We start from the raw sequence: 14,507 nt of genomic DNA on the forward strand, positions 1-14,507 counted from the left end.
ATATATATATATATACACACACACACACACACACACACACACACGCGCACACACACACACACACACACACAGAATTATTTTTTTCAAAATAAAATATATATTTTTATTATTATTATATTAATATTATTCATTTAAAAAACGCATTCTTCGTTCCGCTGTCCTTTTTTTTAATAGGTGTATTAAATTATTAGATCGAGAAGGGGTGGGAGAGCAACGAGTTCTATAAGCTTTATTGCTTGAACTGAGCCGGTAGTGACATGTGAGCTAATAGGATTACACAAATTATTGCAGACTCAAGCTACCTAAACAGTTACACCAGAAACTCACAAAACCAATAAAGAGAACTAAAAAAAAAACAAAAAAACAACAAAAAAAAACAAAGCAAAACAAAACAAAAAAACCTTCTTCACGCTCCCTGCTCGGAGCGCACCAGACCACCGACCACAGGTCAAGCTATAAAGGATGCCCGTGGTAAAAAAAAAAAAAGAAAAGAAAAAAAAAAGAAAGCGATTTCCCTCAGACTTAAAGACAACTTCAATGTTTACCCTTTTTTTCGTTGAGCTCTATGATAGGATGCATAGCATAAGAGAATCACACAAATGTAATAGTGGTCATCTTATTTTATTGGAATACATCCTTACTAACACTGCCGTCGTTTGTTATTATTATTATTATTATTATTTATTATTATTATTATTATTATTATTATTATTATAGTTGCGTTATACTAAATCACTTCATATTCGATAGTAAAATAAACAGCTTTTTACGTTTTTTGTTTGTTTGTTTGGTTTTACAAAATTAACTAATAAGAAAAAAAGAAAAGAAAAACAGATTAATATATCGAGTGCCATTAAGTCACGCGTAATTTACCTTTCAATTTCAGTTCATTACTCCTGTAGGGCTAATAAATTCGAAAGGTGTTGTATGGTAACAGACTATTACAAAGGGTATTGTTATGCACTGAATGGTGATGTTTATAGAGCTTGTACATTGCGCTGGTTTATACCGAACCGCTCTTCATCTATAGACTGTTCTGAGGCCAATATTTCCAACTCCTTGACATACGCTTCCTATTCTGTAGCATTAACAGATGGACCAACTGCATTGTCTATAGCGCCCATACGATTTCAAGCAACAGCTGTTGTGACTTTCACTGCAGAGCCATAGACCAAAAGCACTGCTAACTCAATGACTGCGCGCTATACACGCCAGATTGTGCATTCATTTGCGCTTTTATGGACAATGGTAAATAATAGCAGTGCAGGGATTACAAGACCATTACACCAAACGATTCGACCCTCTGCCAATTTATTATTATTATTATTATTATTATTATTATTTATTATTATTATTATTATTATTATTATTATTAATAATAATAATAATAATAATAATAATAATAATAATAATAATAGTTGTTTATTATTATATATTTGTGTGACCTATGACATTAACTGATCTCTGCGTTTTTGCTTGTTTTGTTTTAGGTGAAGAACGCTATATCTGTTGGTACTGCTGGAGAATATTTAAATATCCCAATACGTTGAAATCTCATATCCACTTCCAGTGCGCTTTAAGCAACGGCGGAGGCTTCGTGAGCAACGAACAAGACAGGAACTCTGGCAATTATAACAGATCTCCGAAATCAGGAGACATTTCTAACATTGTTGCTCCACTAAGAAACGGCCATAACCAGAACGCGACAGGTTCTGAACATATAAAAAGGACAGCGCCATCGACTCCATTTTTAAACAAAACGGGAATAACGAAGAAACCAGCGGGGCCAGGGGAGCAGGACCGAGCATTAGACATGAGCGTCTGTTCTGCGAGAAACCACGCGCAGCTCGTTGGCCTGGGTGAGACTTCTTCAGTGCTTAACAATATGGGTTTCCATCCTGGAGTACGATCGGCTTTTAAACCGATGGGGTTTTCAAAGCTCCATTCGTCGGAAACATCCAGAGGAGATAACAATGCAAAACAGAACGGACTTAGTTTTAGCAAACTTTTAGGAAACATCAAGACAACGCAGACAACGAGTGAGTCGCTAGCAGTCGGCCACCCTTCCAAATGCAGCCACCCCACCGAGTCCATATCACCAGCTTTGCCCTGCAGCAATTCAATTAAAGGCTTTCCATTATTTCCACACTTTGAGGAAACGTCTGCCTTTAAACACGTAGAAAGTCGTCTCCAGTCGGGGTTATCCCCATCTCGCTACTCGCAGATTTCTTCTGGGTTACATTTTGAGAGGTTTTCTATCCCCCAGTTCGACGGGGTCAAGCCATTCAGTGGAGAAAGTAACATCCCTATCGTGCCCTTTACTGTCTACAATGGAGAACTCATCTACAGTTCTCCCTATTATCCTCTGAAGTTCCACTTCAGCAATCTGATCAAGTATCCAGAATCGGTGTCATACTTCGGTGCCCCAGCACTCAACCCAGACTTGAGCACCATAACTAACATTGACAGGGAGATTGCCATGCACACGCAACAGCTTTCTGAAATTGCTGTTGAGAAGAACCGGACGAGATTACAGTCAATGTCCACCACAACTTCGGTTTCCGGCAAACCTAAAAAGGGGCACCTGTGTCTATACTGTGGCAAACTCTACTCCCGCAAATATGGACTGAAGATACATATGAGGACTCATACGGGTTACAAACCTCTGAAGTGCAAAGTGTGTTTCAGGCCTTTTGGGGACCCGAGCAATCTAAACAAGCACATCCGCCTGCACGCGGAGGGCAACACCCCGTACAGGTGTGAGTTTTGTGGGAAAGTGTTGGTCCGCCGAAGAGATCTGGAGAGGCATGTTAAATCGAGACATCCGGGGCAAACTGTTAAAAAGACTGATGATAAAATTGAAAGCATTTTCCAGGACCAGGAGCAAAAGAGTGAGAACAGCAATGACAGTGATATCGATGTTTGTTTCACAGACGATCAAAGTGACGACGAAACTGGCAAGGCTACCAATCAATAGAAAACTGTACATTACAAATGTAAAAAAAACCGTTACTGCTAGTTTTACTATAGTGAGACTGTACAGTTATTTATATGTCATATATAGGATTATTTGTGTTTTTGATGTGAGCGTCATCGGGGAATCGAACAGGCATCAATACAAGGGCACCTGCAACAAAGGCACATGTTATTTTTTGATTGTATTATATATTTATAAACCATTATTTTATAAAAATTGTAGTATTTACTATCTATGTTGATGAAAAAAAAGCGAAAAAGTTTTTAACACATATGCATGTCTGTTTTATAGATTACAACAGAATTTTATTTTAGAAAAACCTGTTCCAAATAACCAGCTAGCGCTTTAAGGGTTACACACACAGGCACCTGTTTGCACCAAATTACAATCGAGTAAAGTATTTTGCTTATTTAAAGCACAAACAGCTAGGGTGGCAACGTCAACGTAATTTTCCAGTGCTGTACTTCAACTCACATAACGTCATAGTAAATGGTAATGTGTATAACCTGGTGGCCTTGAAAAAAAAAAAAAAAAAAAAAAAAAAAAAAAAAGTTTGTATTTTTAGTTTTCTCTAAGGATTGGCTTAATCATAATATCAGTCAATAGTGTAATAAAAGACACGGCCAATATTCAGTTTTGCAGTTATTTAACGTATGTGAAGTTTGTAAAATAGGTACATATAAAGAGCATGTTTTTTAAGCACTGAATTATATGTTTTTTTTTTTTAAATATAATTTTCTGTTCAGTAGACTGTAAGTGCGTTGTACGTTTGTTATATAATGAACATTGTATATAAGTCTCTCTTGTTTAATGCGTTGTGTTTTTTTTTAAATAAATGTACTAAAAACTGATTGTGTATGGTATCGAAAGAAGTTCTTATTACAATTGCAATGCTTTATTTCACGATATAAAGCTATAGGGCTATAACATTTTTAAATATATAATTATTACGAAGCTACAAACTCTCTCATTTTCATTATCCATTTGGGACGAATGCTTTACCAAACGCAACAGCAATGTTAGATGAATGCAGAATGTTCATTTTCTCATTAAAAGTCGTTATTCATCTGTGCATCTAATCTATAACGAATTCATTTTTTGGCAGCACAATGTTGAAATGTACAATACAAATTATTATATTAAAGATGATAATGGATTTAAAATAAATACATAGGTAGATGTATATTTTGATGGTTAAAAAAAAACGACCATTCATAAACTATAGCCTATCCAAGACTATAGTGTAGCTTACATTGTTGCTGCCATGTCGCATCCTACCTGTTTCATAGGACGCATTTTAATAGGATGCCATTTATGTGGTAAAATAACCAACAGTGCTTTTCCAAATATCTAAAGTAATACCCTTTCGGACGATAAAGTAAAAAACATCCTTGAAATGATATGAAATTCGTTAAACCTAGATGCTCACTAAAACAAATCCACGATGTAAGTGTCTTTCGACATGGACCACGTAAGGTCTGTGTTAAAGTAGCCTAAATCTTGGAAAAATGTCTTTGCTTCCCTATAATTCTTCAGTTATCTTAACTAGACCGGTTTCATTTGTTCTCAATGCAGAACAGCCTTGATAAATTTCCCCAGCATCTTGCAGGTAGCCTACTTGTTGGGACAAAAGTCACCATGGGAAAAGAATAAATCATTGTTTTACTATCAACAGTGCGCAGTTTCTAAATGAGCAGAAAACCCAAAGCAAATGGAGAATATTGTTATACTAAAATATGGCCATGACGTAAGCCCAAACACCCGTTTAGTTCAATTCTCGGTTCTGTTTAGGCGTATTCGTTTGCTATACAATTGAAAACCAAAACCATTGATCAGTCCCTGCCTATTACCAATGGACTTATTAAGACGACTTCTTCGTATTCCTATTCTTATTCTAATTCTTATTCATTTCTTGTTACGCATATGTCATCGATTGTCTTTACAATGCACCAGCGTATAATTATGTAATCTCACGAAATACATATATGTATAGTATATTGCCACAGAGTAAATGATAACTAATGAAATTATGCTTTGGGGAAAAAAAAAAAAAAAAAAAAAAAAAAAAAAACGTTTTGCTTACATAATTGACATAACATTTCATCACAATATATCGAAGAGAGAGTTAAGGCGCTAGTGCATATATGTACAGTGCAATTATTATTACTGTTTTTCAAAATATAACAGAAACCGTTATCTGTAAATAAATTGTTACCCAATGCAGGCAAGTAAAGCGACAAAATAAGAACATATTTGATTCTTAATCGAGTCACCAGTAGCCCTGATTAAGGTAAAACACCATACATCGTCTGACGTTTGTTTTATTGTACAGCAGCTTCTTGTACCCACGGCAAGGCTGCGATGTTAAGAAAAACTTACCGAGGCCAGGTGCAATCTTGTCTGGTAAAAGTAAGATAAATTGCACTAATACGCTACATCTTGTCTTCATTTAATCGATATGACACAGAAAGGTAATTCGGTGTATTTTGTTATTTAGAGATAACGTATTTGATTTTATCAATCATTAGCATGCTGTTTACAGGAGTGAAAATCATTAGGCTACATTTAAATTAAAAGCTGGAAGAAACAACAGCCTGTCCAGGTGTTTCTTTTCTGTGATTTCGCATCAGCTGTATTTTAATTACTTCTATTTTAAGAATGTGTCTATTTTTTTTTTCTAGTGTGCAGCAGGACATTTATTTTAGAGAGACTGATGACATCTGAAAATGTGTTATGAGGTCGGTTGCCAAATCACTTTTTTCAGCAGACATTAAACACTATATGGATTCCAGGTCACTAATTACAAATCTAATAAAGAAGGGTAGATTTTTAAACACACCATACTTATTTAATTGTTCATTAGCACATTTGTTCTTTTTCAGAAAGGAGAAACAAATACAATAAAGTTATCACATCAGGTATAAACTACTATGCCTTTTAACTTAGGAACTTATAAATAGTCTTAAGCTATTTCTTATTTGTTTTAGAATAATGGTGGTTTTTCTTTTCAAATAAAAATAGTGCTACTGCCTGCATACACTGGTTATGCTGTGGTCAGAAAAAATTTCATTGAAATCAAATAATAAAGCTGTCCAAAAGTGTAACCAACACTTCTTAAGTTTATTATGTGACCTCTACTTACATGATGTATTTTCATGCTACACACCTGTAACCCACCCTTTTAAAAAATGTATTGCTTCATGTTTTGCTTTCTCTGAGAAATAACAGCTGTAAACTACCCTCAACAGAAACTATTAATAGTGAAGATCATACAGAATGGATTTCAATTTGCACTGCAAGTCAATTTTTTGCAGTGAGTCGGGGCTGTTCAAAAGCCACTTCTGATGTTAACAAGTACGTTTATATAATATCTTCCTATTTTCTCCAAGGTCAAAGGCAGCAGCTTAGTAATAGAATCAAACGAATTACTTTCTTTGAAAGACTGGTAAGTAAACATATGCGAAGGCCCTGGCAAATGTAAAACACAAAGAAAGGTGGGGCCACCATTGGCAAATGTAGCACATTCAACCATAAGATGAGCCTGCTGTAAACACTGGAGTGCAGCTCTCTCCCTCTCGCTCTATCTACACATAAACAGTTTTCCTGTTAGGATTTATTCTCACTGCTTTTATTAGAACAACAATAAACTGGACAAGTGCCAGAATCAGCGATACCAATAAACTAGACCCATCCAGTCCCACCAGTGCTCTAATCAATTAGGGCCATTAATTACTACTAACACCAGAAGAAAATTGATTTGAAAGGAACCTTCTGCTCTCTATCATTATCTCAGTTAAGCATACATTTGCCACATAATTCCCTGAAGAGATTATTGATATAGCTGTCGATGAAGCATTAAATGTGCTAATATTTACTCCTCAAAAGATATGTCGACTTTGATTCGGTAGAATGTATTTTTGAACCCCCCACTGCCCCCCTTTCCCAGAGGGTGGGGCAGAAAAACAAACATCATCACCCCCAACTAGCTGACCATTCTTGTGTATCTTTTCATCTACACATTTTAACACTCTTTAGGTAGGAATCACACTTCCTCATAGAGTCATTATCAACTTACGTTTAAAAGTAATAAAGTGCAAACAATCATAAAGCAATGTTTCTTTAGGTACCATGGAGGGATAATACAACACCACTTAAATGTGCGTCAAAGGGAGTTTCATGTTTCAGGTCCTAACACCTGTACAGAGGGAGTGAATTTATAGTCTCATGGTAGGTTAAATTGACTTCATTAAAATCAAAGAGAAAATAAAGTCTGGTAAGGTAAACCACCCATAGAAGACCATTATGCTAAGGCAAGAGAATGTTTTGTTTTTTAAATCCTTGATTATTATCCCTTTAATATGGCATATGGAATGCCATGGATCGTGTTTGGTTTTGTTTTCAAAAATATTTCTAAACTAACAATAAAGCCAGCTGAAACTGTTCCACAAAGCTCAGATCTCTACTTCAGGATTATGGACTGCAAGTCAACCAGACCATTAAGGTTATTTTTTGTTTTTGTTTAGCAAATGAGATTGTATTTTATTTTATTATAACTTTTAGAAGTTTATAAATAAGTAAACATATATGTATATGAACTAACTATTAAAAAGAGCAACATTTGTTAACATGTTAGCAAGCTACTTGTTAACGATTAATAAAAGGTGCCCCTTAAAATAAAGCAAGGAAAGAATATGGACTGTCTTAGCAATTAGACAATCTTCAAAAAGACAACTTAATTTTACCATAACAAATTAAATAGTCTGAATGTCATTCCAAAATAATGTAAGCCGGGTCATAATGAAGCTGAGTTGCATTAAGGTGAGTTATTTTTCCTATACTGCACTAATAGTCTATGGATTTAGTTTTACTTTACCTCTTTAGAGGTTTTCAGTGTTCATAGAAACAGGAGTCAGCAAAAACTGTACATTATTATTGTAATTTGTTAAAAAAAAAAAAAAAAACCCACAAAACAATGAGTTTATGTGACAGATAGATTGCTGTATTTATCAATCAATTGACATATCTTGCAATGCAGTACTCTACAGATCCGAAATCATAATGCTGCTTAAACAACCGATCTGTCCCGGGATAAGCTGGACATGGGGATCCCATGTGTACACAGTGATTCTGCTTGATTCTTAGCTTGCTGTAAGCCTTTTAAATGTGGTGCATTTTACTTACCTATCAGATCAGATTTTCTGATAAAGAAAAGTACCAGAGCAAATGTAATTAATTACTATACAATTCAATTACATTTCCTGTGTAATTTATCATTCTCACTATTATTGCAAAACACGTTCCTGCCTTTTATGTGCAAAGCAGAATTTGCCACCAAAAGATGTTGAAAATAGGGTAAAAACAAATTGGGTAAATGCACCATAAATCACATTTTATTCTAAAGGGATACACTTTTTAAAGTTGTAATTTAACTAAATGCATGAACAATGAAATATGTCCCTTACACCACCTAAAAGAGTTATTTTTTCAGTCTGTTATGTTGTATTCAATAGCCATTATTTAGGTAGTGTGAACAGAGTATATATAAAAGGAAAATTGCCACCTGTAGAAAGTGTGCTGCCTTTGTGAAGTGATGAGTCTTATGTGCCTAAAGCCAAAGTAGTTCAGAATAGGCAAATCCTGTCAGTTTTTGTTTTGAGTACAAATACAAAAGTGAAGTCATTCTGTAGTTTATATAAAAAAGAACATTCTTGGGTGGCTGTGCATTTGATTTTAAAAACGCATTGCTGGAATTCCATGAAGTCATAAGCATTTGCTCAAAGGCATGACTACAATTCACACAGACTAATGGCACTGCTTGATGCACTTGTTTATTGAGCTCATGTTTCAGATAATGGAGCTAATAGCTGTAGTGGTATTCTGAGCTCTAAGTGTGAAACCTGCTACCAATCCCACTGACAAACTTAAAATGTCTTTCTAGTACTTATGCCAAATTGCAACCAGAGCATGGACATTTTGCCTAAATAACAATAGGAATCAACAATGTTAATGGCACTACACACAACCTCATCAAGAAAGCTGCCCTGCACAAAAAAGAAGCTTATACCCAAAAAGATATAATAATTAAAAAAAAAATCATAATCTTTCACATTACATTTATATAGAATGTTTTTCATGGTGTATGCAGATATAGCACAGGCACTTTATTTTTACCAGAAAGCTGTCTCACAAGTTTAGTGGTACCCAAAATGGAGTCAATTTTCTAGGAATTTCTAGGTGGTGCATGTGCTGCCAATTTTAACCCAATCTAGTAGTTTTTAGTGTAAAATATATGACAAATATCCCACAAGTTAATTTTGCTTAAATGGTAAACAAAACACATGTATCACTGTTTAATAAAATATTGAAATGCTGATTTGGTGGATAAACATTAGAGGTTTCTAATGGACAATACAAATACAATTTAGAATTTATCACTACAAAAAAACAAAACATGATTGGTACACCATATACAATGTAATAGTTCAGTGATTCATTCATTTAATTAACACATTGGAACTGATGAATAATAATAGAAGAACATAATTGCACTGTCTTTTTTGTTTTGTTTAATTCAGATAGACTTTGGCTAGAGTTAACTACAGTTAGCCACGGCTGAAACTTACTAGTACGAGACAGGTGTGACGATGACAGCCCAGAAGAACAGGAAATGTACTGGTTAGAAAAAATGTCAAAAAGTGTCAATGCAGTTTTTCTACTGAGCTCAGATGCTTTTGAGGTAAAACCAATAGATATTTTCTGACATTAAGAGAGAAAATATCACTACAAATACTTCACAGATGACTGGACTGATGTGTGCGTGATATATGTACCTACATACATACTGGCTCCTCTACCGCGTGTCCATTGCCTGTTGCAATGGCTGTCCCAGTGGCTGATGACCAGGGATCCTAGTTTTCCACAATAAAAAAATGAAATTCTCCAACAAAAAAAAGACAAATCTACGTTAGTCCGGCGAGTAAAATAAAAGGGCTAAAAATAAGTTTTCCCTGCCACATTATAAGACAAACAGACAGTACTGTTGGGTAACAGTTAACACAGGAAGTATTTATTGTTCTTGTTACACTTGCTGAGTCTCTTTATGTTCTATTTTAGTTTATAACTTTAATTATTCTTGAACTGTAACCTTGATAAACATAACATGTGCAAGTCACTTTGGGTAAATGCGCCTGCTAAATAAATACATCAAATAAAAATGGTTACACTGTCAAATTCTAATTCTACCAGCGTCATTTTTTACTTAAAACATGACAAATAATTCCCTGTTGTAAAAAAAAAAATATTCATGTTAGTTCAACTCCGAGTTAGTCTTCGTCATCCAGAAGGCTATTGTTAAAATCGAGCTGCACCATTCCAGCTACAATTAGTCTCTTTGGAATGGCACCACCTCCCTAATGTTCTTGCTGAAAAAAACTCAAACTGCCGGTTGATCCACTTTGTACAGAGGAATGTCGGCTTTTACACACATTTTGACAAAATCTGAAATAACAAGTTCAAACTGTTCTTTGGCAGTGGTAAGATGATCCAAACACAGTGGTCTGTTTCAGTGTTTTCGATGGCCGGCTGTTTCAGCCTCATCTTGTTTATGTTTCCCTGCAATCAATTTATGTTTAGCGCTTCCCATGTGTTCTACAATGGTCTGCCTGCAAATGGAATCTACAGCCTTGCTGCATGAAATACAAAACAGCACATTACCATCGACGTGAAATTCGTCCTTGCCAAACTCGTTGACCTGATCTTTACTGGTGATTTTTATTGTTTTCGGCATTTTTGAACAGATCTGAATAAGGAAGTAAACTGAACTTGAATACCAGAAGCAGTTTTATTAGACAGGTATGTTTAGGTAAATTTAAAGCAAAGTTGCCTGTGTTAATGTTTATATATTATACATGTACTGATTTGGTTATTATCAAACAAACAAAAAAAACATTTGCGTTTTTCCATGTTATAATAGAAAATCTGCGTTTTTCAATGTATCTGCAGCAAACAGATTCCTAGGATCCCTGCTGATGACTACTGAGCTGGGTCTTTAGTTAAATGGTAAGATGTTCACCTGTGAACTGTATGGTTTGTGGTTTGCATCTAGTCCTTGCCTTTGCATTCAATTCAATGGGCTAAGTTGCCAATTAGATGGTCAGGGGGTAATTAACCCATTGTGGTCGTATGTCAGACCAGGTCTGACATTTCAATTTTCCCTTTCCAGTCCGATGTCGGACCCTGTCCGACATCATCAAAAAAACGTCAAGCACAGGTCTCTTGTCGTTTTTTTCCCTCCAGAAAAAGCAGAGAAAACCTTTGAATGGCCGAGTGAGACCAATAGGAGCCAAATGAAGCTGAAAAAAAGGAGAGGATTTAGCAGCGAACAAGGAGTGGGGCTTGGCTGGAGATGTTCTACTGATGTTGTTTTGCCATGACTGCCTTTTAAACCTGTTTTACTCTGAAAAAATATATTTTAAACAGTACGTGTACAATAAACAGCATGTGTGAAAATACATGACACACCTTACAAGCGCTGAATAAATGGACTGCAAAGGGTTCAAATACATTTTTACGTTTTAATTTGGTCTGAAATTCTTAGGATTCTTGAATTTCAGATCTCTCTTTAAAACTAGTTTCAGTATTGTCATGTTTTGTTAACTTTGGGGGGCAGCTTTTTGTTAGCTTTGGGGGGTAACATAATGACCAATCAATGCAGAACCTGATTGGCTTTTAATAAACATTAATGTCATCAGTGGTTAGATTAAATATGGGTTTGCCTAATAAGGTCACATGATGCATGACAGAATGACATAGTTCTACTGGAGCTGCAGAGAAAGATAAAGGAATATACTTTTACTCACTTTATAACACCATATATCCATAAGCTACATGTTCTGTATAAAACCTTACTGCGTACAGTTCACTGACATCTTCAAGCACTCTTTGATGTCATTGTTTTTACCCTAGGCTTCTTATATGGGGACTAGCTGTCTTTAGGATTCAGTATCAAGTCTGTAACTAGTTACATTAAGTGCCAGGTTTTGTGGTAAGTAGCAGGTACTAAGCATAGCCCACACCAGCTGTAGAAAGCTGGTAAGCACTCTAACACGGAAACAAACACATGCAAATAAGGGCACACTTCGCAATTTCACAAGAATGAAAGGACATTCATTTGCAAATGAGTCATTCCATGTTTGATGTAACAATAATAAAGAAGTGTTTTATTTGAGAACGCCAGACAGGTCCACAGAAGGTTTTTGTAATGCATGATATTACTATAGCTGTGGCAAATGCTTGCCCCGTTAGATGTAGCAAACGGAAAACAATGTATATTTTTTATTGAATTTAATTAGAAATAATTAAATGAACAAAAGACATAAAAAGGATGCTGTGTTTGCACTATAGCACATGACAAGTAGTTAGCTGTAAGGACACCAGATACGCACATCAGCGGCAGTGGAGGGCTGTCTGTGTGTATGACAGTGGAGGGCTGTCTGTGTGGTTGCACTGGCCATTTCCGGCTTCAGCATCAGTACAAAACTGTAACAGCAGTAAAAGCTCAGGGTGAAAATGACAGAACCGTATTTGTACATCAAATACAGGGAATGATCCTGTGGTACAAGAACAATGCAGGTTTTATAAATCACAATACCAGATTTTCCAGGCCTTCAGTTGCATGAATCGTAAGCAGACTCTTAAAGCCTCAATAATATTTTAGTAATAAAAAATAACATCCAATTCATCACCGGTTAAGTGTAAATGGACACACTAGTTGACCACGTTAAGTAACCATGTCCCATTGAAAAAACTCTGCAGAGGCACAAGCCAGGTCTGTGTAAGGGACTAATGAATAAAGACAAAGTGCTTGTGACTTAATAACAGAATAGGGATTTCCCCTTGACTACTTGGAGAACCGCCCTCGCTGAGGTGATGCTGAACTGATAGACCTCCAAGGCCGGGAAGCGACGGACTTCGCCCAAGGGGAAACTAAAGAAGGATAGGAGGACAAACCAATGCTTCCCTGGCTTACTGCATCATCTAGTCGATAGAGAGCCTCACGATCTATGCAAGGAGAACAAAAGCATTGGAAAAGAGAATAAGACATAAACACATAAAGAAGGCCAGGGGTCTCCCCTTCACCCCCAGCTGTAAGAGCCACCTTTGATAAGTGAGTCAATGACTAGCTCAAAAGTTGGGAGCAAGCTTGGCTCTCCGAAAGAGGAGACTGGCACAGGTACAAATGAATAGATTAGCAGGAGAATGGAAAACAAAATATAGTTAAAGTTATTTGGCAGGAGGTTTCCTCTTGCCAGCGGGAACCTTTCTCTTGGAGGGTGATGCGACGTAATTGGCCTCTAAGGTCGGGAAGTGAGCTTCACTTGCCCTCCAAAGAGGACCCCTGGCTCCCCGCAACTGCGTCACCAATACAAAGAAGAGAGAAAATTGTTAGTTACAAAAGAAAGTTAGTGATTAATTACAAATATTTGATTAATTACAATTATATATATATATATATATATATATATATATATATATATATATATATATATATATATATATATATATATATATATATATATATTTTTATTACTAATCTAACAGCTCTGTGGAGAGGAAAAACCCTGCCTTTGTTGGAAGAAACAAAAAAAAAAAATTCTGCGCAAATGAGCTTGAAAGCTACAATGACAAATGGGAATACTTCAAGTAAGGCTGTGGATTTAAGCTGAGGAAGCTCAGCAGCTCCACAGAAACTGCTTATATGTAAAAAACGGCATCCTTTGGAAATGCAGAATGAGGAATTGAAATTATTGCACAGCTGACTGCCGTCGGAATATTTGATGGGTCTTCCATGAGAATCTCTGCTTGTTGCAAAAGCAGACAGAGCTAAAGAATGAATATGAGAAACGGCAGATGCACAATTCCTAAAAAAAATGAGTTTTTTCTAGAATGGGGGGGGGGGGGGATAATTTGAGGCTGATGAGGAGACTGAAGAGGAGGCTGTCTTTGGACACAGAGCGGTAGAATAGGTGCTGGAAGCACAAACTCTGTAAACGTTAGCATGGAGACCACTGAAGAATCCATTAAAGAGATCCTGATCAGGCTATTGTCCAATGCTAACCAAGATGCTGCTTTGGCTGAAAAAGCTTTATGATACTCATAAAAAATGATACCACCATATCTGACCAAGAGATCAACAATGTTAAATAAATGAGTCCAGTTCTTGTCGTGATCATCAACTTCATAAAGGACATTGCGAAAAACAGAAAATGCAAGAACAAAATCACCAAGAGTGAGTTTTTTACACAGCCAAGGATCCCAAGATTTTAGAGTAACAAACAGATCTCCACAGTCAATTAACCTGTGATCCAGAACTTCTGAAGCTGAAATAAGTACTGAAACTAAATTAACGTCTTTACCTTCAACGATATTGCGTCTCAGTTGAGGACAGATAGAGAGGTGGTGAACTACTTAAGCAGAAAAGGATCCTGAACAAGGCAGTTGCTAGAGTGAAGATTGGCAGCTCAAGAGCAGG

General features: G+C 36.1%; 1 protein-coding gene across 1 annotated transcript in view; it reads left to right on the forward strand.

Moving 5' to 3' along the window:
- The window catches only part of LOC121315336 (PR domain zinc finger protein 13-like), a 6,286-nt gene extending 3,084 nt beyond the window's left edge, over positions 1-3,202 (forward strand). The window contains exon 4 of the mRNA XM_041249369.1: positions 1,491-3,202. Coding sequence (XP_041105303.1) covers positions 1,491-2,977 — 1,487 coding nt within the window. The 3' untranslated portion in view covers positions 2,978-3,202. The remainder of the gene's footprint in view (positions 1-1,490) is intronic.
- Positions 3,203-14,507: the final 11,305 nt, after the last annotated feature.

The sequence above is a fragment of the Polyodon spathula genome, chromosome 5 (genome assembly GCF_017654505.1).
Source record: "Polyodon spathula isolate WHYD16114869_AA chromosome 5, ASM1765450v1, whole genome shotgun sequence".
Lineage (NCBI taxonomy): Eukaryota > Metazoa > Chordata > Actinopteri > Acipenseriformes > Polyodontidae > Polyodon > Polyodon spathula.